At 39.2% G+C, this 9,920-nt stretch overlaps 1 protein-coding gene across 5 annotated transcripts in view; it reads right to left on the reverse strand.

The window, feature by feature from the left end:
* dgkg (diacylglycerol kinase, gamma) overlaps window positions 1-9,920 on the reverse strand; it is a 127,378-nt gene that overhangs the window by 91,808 nt on the left and 25,650 nt on the right. For 4 of the 5 annotated variants that reach the window (XM_015032685.1, XM_015032687.1, XM_015032688.1 and 1 more), the window contains exons 2-3: window positions 4,652-5,072; window positions 2,391-2,467 (exon numbers count right to left, since the gene is read on the reverse strand). In XM_015032685.1, the coding sequence (XP_014888171.1) occupies window positions 2,391-2,467; window positions 4,652-4,718 (144 nt within the window). In that variant the 5' untranslated portion in view covers window positions 4,719-5,072. Of the gene's footprint in view, window positions 1-2,390; window positions 2,468-4,651; window positions 5,073-9,535; window positions 9,580-9,920 lie in introns of those variants that run through there. The other variant, XM_015032686.1, reaches the window with a different exon arrangement.

Consider the following 9,920-nt stretch of genomic DNA (forward strand, 5'->3'; position numbering starts at 1 on the left):
ATGTCTTAGAATCTAAGTGTACCCAGATGCAATTGTGAAAACGTAGTCCCTCTGGAAAATGTGTTTATGTCTGGGTCTAACCTTTTCCGTGTGAGTGGATTTTTACACATGGCTGCCAGTCTGTAAATATTTCCCAGGGGGTCGCTACGACGCATTTACATGCTTCATTTAATCTGTTTCAGTTTGGCACAGATGCACAGACCTTTTCGGTGTGAAAAAGTCAACGGGAGCAGTTAGAAGGCCGCCGCCATGTTTCTGCATTTTTATCGCAACAAGCTGTGTTGGATGATTATTTCAGTTCTTATGTGATGAACGTTAATGCAGATCAACCGCGTCCTAAATGGAAAAAGTAATCACGCCCGAAGCTTACCGTGGTAAGTCTGATTGGTGCATTTGCACCAACTAGTAACGAGTCTTTTACTTCACTAACTGCGTTTCCTGAACCATAGAATTGAGCCAAATGAAATTCTGAAAATAAATTTGCTTGATGGAAACACACCAATAAAAAATAAAACTCACATCTTTCGATAAAAATTTTTTTATTGAAATGCCAAAAAACATCACGTACATAGCCGCTCCCAAGTAGGCGGGGCTTGTTGCTGTAACGCCTGAATAAGACGCCGATGTCTCCTCTGATTGGCTGACAGAGGACAAGCGCTAGCACCACGGCTAAATTATGAATATATACCATGTAACTGTTTACATCTGTTACTGCTGTAATTTTGAATGACTTATTATGTGAACAAGCTTAATCACGTGTGATTTTAATTTCATGTCTTATTTAATGGACATTTCTGATGTGTCAGAAAAGAAAACAAAGCAAACAGCAAAAGAGAAGAAAGTAACAGGTTCAGATTAAGACACAAGCAGGAGTTAAATTTCTGTCTCCTTCTCCAGGATGCCCAGTTTCTTCCTTGTATGCGGCTTTACACAGAAAATATTGATTTTAATATTCCGGCAGAAAGGTGCAGGTTACATTGAAGGTATCAAGAGAGTCCAGCTCTCTGTCATGTCTACCTCCCCATGAAAGTTTCCTTCTAATTCAATCATCATCCTCTGCCTTTGTACATGGGGCAGATTTTGAACCAAATATTCCTCGTTTATCAACCAGCTTGACTCATTTCTTCATCATCCTGCAAATGTATGTTGTGCTGTATAATGTCTTTCCCCCCACCTTCACTAACTTATTACTCCAGAGGGGAGACTTTGGTAAGACTTGATGCCAACCCCCAACTTTCTCTGGTAAATAGTAATTGTGGGTTTTGTGGATTTCCCCCCCTGTTTGGGATATAAAAGTCTTTCTTGGGAGTGCTTGCTCATTTTCAACTCAGTTTGGAGTTTCCCCTGTCTTAGAATTTAATTTAGATCATTGGTTTTAGCAAAGAAGCAGTGTGATGCTATTCAACATTTGGAAAAGCCGGCCCTGTTGCGGCGTACAACTTTGTCCTGTTTTTATTTGTCCACAGGAAGTGATCCAGTGCTTCGATGAGTTTCTTTGACATTGAAGTGGGCGATATCTAAAATAGTTCACTTGTTGGATCAAAATCATTTTTAAAACATGAATCTTTTCAACTAATGACACGTCCAGTTTTCTCCAGGATACTATAAAATCTTCCATCTTTGTTTTGAGTCTCCCATGGAGGCCACTTACTGTGGTGCCAGGTAGTGGTTGGGTCTCAGAAAGTTAACCTCTATGGTGCCAGATCTCAAGTCAGACTATTGGTTTTAACTGAAATATTGAGAAGGCTTTGACAGGAAATAGACATGAATCACATACAGATTGAAACAAATTCTGATGAGTTTTTTTATTCAGATACAGCAGATCTAAGAGTGTATTCCAGTTATCAACAACTCCAGTCCTTGAAGGCTGTTTTCCTGAAACCTTTGGATGCATTCCTGCTCCAAAACACTCCAATCAAAAACTTTCAGGAAGCCTGCCCTCGAGCCCAGGAGCTGCAGACTCATCCAGGTATCTGTCAAGTCAAGCAGCTTTTATCTGTGAGACTAATCCATTGGAGTGGGCCAGAGGTCAACGGATCAAAGGAACAATAATTTGATGATTGCTTTGGCTTGAGTCACCAGTAGGTCACCATATTTGCAGGCACATGCACATACTGCACAGGATAAAACTTCTGTTTTATAAAATGACAATCTACAAAAAAAAAAGTCTGACTCTAATGAGACAATATTTTTTCCTCAGTATGATTTCCAGTTAGAGTCCAGCTGATCAGTGCTGATCTGCTGACATCAACAGTTGCTTCTGAGGGTTTGTCTTCAACTGAATATGGGATGGATGACTGAGCATTTTAATGAACTGCGTTTTCTGCAGTAAAATGGCAAGTTTTGTGTCAGAGGGGAAAAAAATGAAGCAACAACTTGTGGAGACCCACCTGTGCTGGATTGTATTTGGAAAGAACTCCTCCTTCGCGGAACTCCTCCAGAACATCCTTCAGGTTCTTTGTGGAGTCTGAGGATGAGAGCAGAGAGAAGCTAATTATTATTTTTCTCTTCATGGCAGAGGAGTGCTTATCATCTCAATCAGAGTGGTCTCTGAATAAAACGGAGTAAAGATGCATCCTCTTTAATGAGTCCCCTGATAAACAGGAACATCAGATGAGGCAAACTGCTGAGTCACCCCCCGGTTAGCCAGAGGGGACATTGTGTCCCTCTCACTTTTATATGCTAATCCTACAGTCACACACACACACACAGCGTCTGTCCAGAACATTAACCATAATGATCTCCTCCTATGATCATGTGTCAAACAATTACAGAGCACAAACAGACCATTATCCACCATTAGAACCAACTAGCTAACCAGAACTAGCTAAGCATCTTTGCTAGTTGGCTGTCGTTTTACACGCTGGAAGCAAAGTCTGCCTTTTCTGCCACCACCAGGGCGACAGAAATGTAGAACATGGAACATCAGAGGAGCCATGCTCTCTTCTCCTCATTCATGTGGGTAGCTGCAGCTGTTCAGCATTTTCAAAAACCTGAGATATAAAGACATGTTGCCAGACCTGGGTATTTGGACTCTGCTGTCTTTGTGGTTTAATTTGTTCCTTCCTTCATTCATACAACATTTTGTAGTTTTTATACATGCAATGGTAAAATAATAATATAAAAAAAAATCTGAGAAGTTAAACATGCCAATTTACTCAATTCCACTCATTCTGGCTGCAGTAAGGTCATTAAAAATATATATATTATTATTTTTGTTACATGTTTATTTATTTATTTATTTTACTTATTTATTAAAAGTGTTGATATATCATTACAATTTGGTATGAGACAGGCACCGTTGTGCTACCGCTGCGATCTGCAGTCAAAAACAGCCGATCAGAGCCAGGAGGGTCTTAGTGTTGTCAATAATGGTACACGGAGAAACCATTTATCGTTCCAGGAAGCTATTAATCCGCCATCATCAGTGGCCCTGCTAACTAGCCTTAGCAAGGGAGAGTGAGTGAGTTGTGCATACACAAGCTGATTGACAGCACGAAGACTCTCCTCCTGGCTATGATTGGTTGTTTCTGATTTATCGGTGTACTTAGCACCGGGAGCAGGCAGAAGAGCTCAATTTTTCCCCAGATTATCTGTCTCGCACTACACTGTTACCACAAAGAGACAGTGTTAACAAATATGTAAAAACACAAGTTACATCCTGCAGCTTATAAAATAAAATACAGCAAAACTGATTCCCATCAGAAACTACCTAGACAATAAACAATGGCCAGAAGAAAGCCATTGTTAACAAAAAGCCATAAGACATCAGAGGTGGTAGAAGCTGTTCTGTTCAGATATCACCAGATTTTTTTAGTGACTGCACTTTTTAGTGTTACACTTTTCAGATTTTTAATTACAATTATAGATTTTTTGTCTCATTTTGTTTCAAATGCAATGTTATGCTGTACTTTTTGTTGGTCTGTCACATTAAAAACCCTAATAAAAGAGAAATACATTGCGCACAACAATGTATTTCTTGAAAAGGAAGCTTGCATGACTCTGTCTATCATCCAATAGCAGCACATGGACAGATGCTGCTTTGACTAACAAATGCTGCAGACAGCATAGACAGAGAAAGCCACAGACTCATCCAGCAGGCTGATAAGCGGTGTCCTGAGGCACGCTCCAATTCAAAATACCTGGATGTAATCAAAACCTGAAAGGGCTTAATTCATATGTCAACACAGGTGCAGCAATCACATCCAATCAGAAAATCTAGGATTAGTGAAGGAAAGAAAGAAGTTGTTTTTTTGTTTTTTTTATCAACAGCACGGTGACTTTCAGGGCTGAGCATCAATTCAAACAGGTTTTAAATACACAAACAAAAGCAGACGTTTAATGACACGTGATACAACAAAAAAGTAGTGCTGAATGGTAGTAGTAGTAGTAGTAATAATAATAATAATAATAATAATAATAATAATAAACTGCTGGGTTTCTCACTCTACCAGATCACCTGTTATAACTGTGAACTGTAAAAACAAAGTATCCAATCATAAATCTGTTCTGCGTCATAATCTCTTCACGTTTCACTTACATGTGGGGAAACATGGACACTAGAACAGGTGATGAGATTACATACATTAAATCAGTGGTTTCCAAACATTTTCTGCAGCTTTTATGAATCAAAGAGTAGACTGAGACTTACACTCGGTGTACTGCTGCAGCTGGCTGAACTCTGCCGGGCTCAGACACTCCCAGTTCATTTCTCCCATGCTTCCTCACAGCAGCTCTTTATGGGTCTGAGGGTGGAGGGGTGATGGTTATCCTTGTATCGAGTTGGGTAAAAAGACAAATGAGAAGTTCTCTGATATCATCCCTGCCGTTTTACAGTTCACAGGAGGTCAAAAAGACAGATGGGGGTTGAAGCTGAAGGTCCGCTCCTTTTAGGTTGGATCGATTACCAAAATGTAAAAAAATAAATAAAAAATAAAAAATATGTTGGCTTCAGGTTCCTTGTATCACTGCAGCTGGGACAATAAAGTCCAGTTAGGCGCAGGTCCACAGATTCATCGGTGTGTAATTACTCCTCATCGCTCAGAGGATAAACGGTTCCCAGCCGGGCCGACCTGGAGCAGGGGCCACAAAAGAATGAAGAAAACACTCCTTAGTAAAGATTGCTCATATTTTAGAAAAGGAAACAGGAAAGAGACAAAAGCAGAATAGAAGGCTGTAAAAAGCTGATCCCAGATCAGATAGATGTGGACGATGAAGAGAGGAAAACAAACTGAGGACAGGATCTAAAAAAAGGAGAACAGATAAAAGACCAAACAATGAAGCATTGTGTCTAACATATCATTTCCACATATTTCATATTTACAGATGGACTCTTATGACAGCGTAAACAAGCGCACACTGTTGTATGCAATTGACATATTGTAGACAGAGATGTAAAAGTCTACCTCCTCATCATACTGTAACCACAGACAGTCTCAATATTTGCACTCGCCTTAGTTGGTGGTTTTGTATTTGCATAACTAGTGAGATTTTCATCTTTGTGGTATCTTTGAATCTCTTTATTACAGCTCTGTCCTATTTTAGTCGCTTCTTATCTAATTTTCATTGTAATGCATCTTCCTGCGGTTGTTTTGTTGTTTTGCATCCCACTTTGCATCTCTTTGATGCCCTCAGGCTGCCTGTCATTTGTTCATTGAGAGCTCTTTGGTGTCTCGTTACAGGTGCTTCACACATCCTAGATATGAATTATAATAATTGGGGATGTGACTCCTGGAGCACTGGACGTGTAGTAATGTGTCGAAAGAAAATAAAAGTGCTTTTTTTGCACGGGTGCGTCACTTGCTCTCACTTTCTTGTCTTTGTCATGTTTGTTAGCATGTTGAAAAAAATGTGTTTTAGGTTCCCTGTGTCCCTGATATGTTTATTTTTAATTTTAAGTTTCCTTTTGCTCATTTTTCATTAAGTAATCAGAAAACAGCTGCTCCAATTTTTCAGCAGTGCGGCTTTCAAAAATATGGAGCAGGAAGAATGACAACTACAGCAAAAACAGAGTCAAAATACAGGAGTAAACAGAGGAAAAAGATTAATTTAAATGTGAGAGACCAAACTATTAGAGGCAGATAACCAGGGCTGCTTCTAAGAAAATGTAAAAGTAGGAGAAAAACCCAAGTGTTACTGCGCAATCTTACTGACTGCACACACATCACCCTCACAGGAGTCATTTACTGGGAAGTTAATAGAAGAGATTTGTCACGACTGTTATTAATTCTTCCTCTGTTTCTGCTGCTGTGATAAGTCAAAAATATCTGCAAATTAATAGAAGGAGCTGACGTCCAAAGTCATCAGCCCCCTGTGAGAGCAGCAGGTTCCCAGAGAGAAGATGGCCGACGGGATGGAGCTCGGCGCCCTGACCCATCTGGGCCCGGTGTTTTCTCTCTTAATTGGAAGTAGGAGGAGTTTCGACCGATGCCAAAGTATGAGCAGTTCCAAGTGGGAGGAGATAAAAGCATGGGTGACTAAGTCGCATCCACCAGGGGAATAACAGCACGTTATTTTTAGAAACACGTCTCAGCTGAGGCAAATATGGTCGGAAAAATTTTATTTCTAACTGATCCGAGCGCAGATTGTCACCAAAAAGAAAAAAAAACAAAGAAATAAGAAGTGCATTTGGAATTGCAGAGAGGAAAAGGATTGTGTGAATTTAATGAAGGGAATAAATACAGTGCAAGAATTTGTAATGTAAACGGAGGCTCAGTCTTTATGTGTCCAATTCCTTCTGATGAGAACATGTAACACATTTCATTTAAAGAAATTAAACATACCTGAACAGTTCTAGATGATTTTACACACAGTATATTGTTAAAGGCTCTTCAGTTATTTCTCCGTTTTCATGTTTTGTTTTTTTTTCCAGTTACATTTAAAACTATTTTTATGTGGTAAAGGGCAGTGTTATGTATTTTTCAGGGACATACTGTCATTCTATTGCACAATCTAGTAACTATTTTACCTTCAGTTGTTTTAAAAATATTGTAAATATCACACACAACTTAAAAGAAATTTGACGCCTAGAAATTGGGCCTCCGCCTCTTTAAAAGCTCCTGCTCTGTCTGAAGCTCCACCTTCAGGAAGTCAACACAACATGGCTCCTCTGTTAACCCTTTAACAACGTTTTTAACAGCGTTGCACTGAGAAGTAGCTCCCAGGATTAGCTCACCAGATGTTCCACCAGGTGTTTGCTAATTGCTGCTGGCTAGTCTGAAGGAGCTGCGTGGAGGAGTTGCGGGGGCAGAAGCTCAGAAGCTGGGAAAACTGCAGCTCTGAGGAGGAGCTAGATCCACTCAGGTGTTCAGCACAACTGAGTGGTTGCCACGGGAGATTGGAAGATTTCTCAAACATGCATGAACGAATCAAGGCAACACTCCAGGTATGTTTTTCACGAGGGAATAATATGATGCAAGGCTCATGAAAGTCGATTTTACATAATACTGCCCCTTTAAACTAAGTAATGAGAAAAGAGACTGAATGCACCTCATGGGACTGAAGGTCACAAGATCAAGTAACAGAATTAGGATTTAGGCTGTGAAACATCTCATTTGTCTCAATAAGCGCCGTTCCATCTGGCTATGAGCCCTGGTTTACAGGTAAGTACTACAAGCTTGACACAATGTGTCTTTGTTTTAATTGGGTTTCTTATATTGAAGAAAGAAAGGAAGTCCTGCCTTAGTTGCTGTGTTTTGTTAGAGGTGGCTAACGCTGCAGATTGGCTGTCAGCCTCTGCAGCATAAACACCAGAGAACCTGAAATGGTTTTAGACCCTGGCAGCATTTTGTGTGTCTGGCGGAGGAGAGTGACCAAGCACGAACTATTTGGAAGCACAAGGAAAAACATACACAAATTATTGCTGACTTTAATATGCAGCTGATCACAGCCACATATTAAGCTGACCAGCACCAAACTGAATAAACAGACTATAATTTCAAACTAGTCAAACTTGAGCCATGTTCCTCCTCCCTAACAGAGCTTGTTTTGGAAATCTACACTGAATTATTCTATATCACAAATTATATTCCATAATAAACGGTCATGGTGAGTGCTAGGATGTAGAGTACATGTTGAAGTTTTAATGAAGAATGAAAAAGACAAAAATTTACCACTAACAACCATGGAGAACACAAGGAGCCAGAGCAGAACAAAAATAACAGGAACAAGGAATAAATGGGAAGAACTGGGACTAGACTGGATTAAACAGGATTAGATGGGAGGAACCAGCAAGGAGGAGCTGAGAATGAGTTGTATGTATATGCGGGAGTTTGATCAGTATACTGAACAGGAAACAGATGACTGATTTGAAACGGGTTGCAGGTGTGAGGGGAGAGAGCAGAAAGTGGCACAGGGGGCGAGGGAGAGTACACAGGAGACTAGGGATTAAATCTAACATGAAAGAATAACTAGACCTACGACACAATTAAAATAGAGCAACAAAGAATAATTAGGCACAAGAAACAAACGTATGAAAGTAGAATCACTAAGGAAGGACCGATTAAAGTACAATAGAAACATGGCTGAAACTAAGAAATAAAAAATGATCAAGAATGAAACAATGAAAATACCAAAACAACCAAAGATCCTAACATCATCACTAAGTCAACTCAGCCTCTACATTAACACTAATTAACAAAAAAATGAGTGTTGCACAGGGGCCCAAACTTTATGAGAACAAGATCTACGTTTTCTCTCATCAGCTGGCTGAAATCTACCTCATGACACCTCATGACACGAAGATATAAAACTTGTAATAAAAAATATATTGACTTATTTTATATGGGAATATATATCAGTTAAAGCAGAAATATTAAAGGGATAGAAAAACTAATCCAGTTTTTTCCTCAGTGAGATTCTGACACTGGGAGCAAGTTACTGGTTTCTCAGTCAGCAACTGGTTGCAAACCTGAGGCCAGCAGGTGTCAGTCAGTTATGGTAGATCTGACATTTGGTTTGATGATTTCAATATGACAAATTACAGACAGATGAGAGGAACCTCAGAGCTCTGTTAGGTTAAAGCTCATCTTCTGAAGTTGGGATATTTTTCATCCAACAGGTTCGAGAGGAATCATCTCAAACCAGATGTTGAACTGGAATTTATTTTGTGAATGTCAGCTCCTCATTTTGTAGGTTGAAAAAAGCTTTTCATTTTGAAACATCAATATTTCCACTAAATAAGAGACGAAAATCAATAGCACTTTTGATAGAGGAAAAGTAAAGTATCTATGTGTCTCTGTGCTCAAAGCAGGATGCCAGAGAGCACCAAAACTATTATTTTTTAAATATCAGACAACTAATTTAAGCTCACATAATTACCGCGGTAGCAGGAGCCATTTGTTTGTTAAATACTTCATGAAATATATTCGTCCAATTTGATGTTTGAATGACAAATACTTGCAAACGAACGAGGTAATTAGTCCAACTTTTGTCCTTTACGGAAAGTTCAGAAATTACAGTGGTTGCAGTGCGCCATGACACAGGTGAACACGAGTTAAACGACTCGAAAAGGTGACAAACTCAAAACCACTCCTACCTTTTTCACTCTCTTCTCTAAAGCGTTGCCGTGGCAACCGCCTGTTGATCCCCGCAAGTTGAGCAGAGATACGTTAAAATGTAACAGTGATTCTTGAGGATAGGGACAAAGCAGGTCCTATGGATAAAGCTCAAAATTTGAATAAAATATTATTTTTTCAAATATCTGACTAAACTAACTTGGGTCATGTGAGCACAACAATGTATATTTTCGAGGTATTTGCTGAATATTATTTTATTTTAAACATTGTAGTTGGTGGATGATGCCTGTAAAATCCCTTGTCCAGGAGCAGAACTCAATACATTATAATAGTTTAAAATAATTAAAGAAATACTAAAATTATATATTGTGACAATTAAGTATAAGTAGTCATATAAATAATTAT

The sequence above is a fragment of the Poecilia latipinna genome, unplaced genomic scaffold (genome assembly GCF_001443285.1).
Source record: "Poecilia latipinna isolate Pla-1442-1.1 unplaced genomic scaffold, P_latipinna-1.0 Scaffold248, whole genome shotgun sequence".
NCBI classification, from domain to species: domain Eukaryota; kingdom Metazoa; phylum Chordata; class Actinopteri; order Cyprinodontiformes; family Poeciliidae; genus Poecilia; species Poecilia latipinna.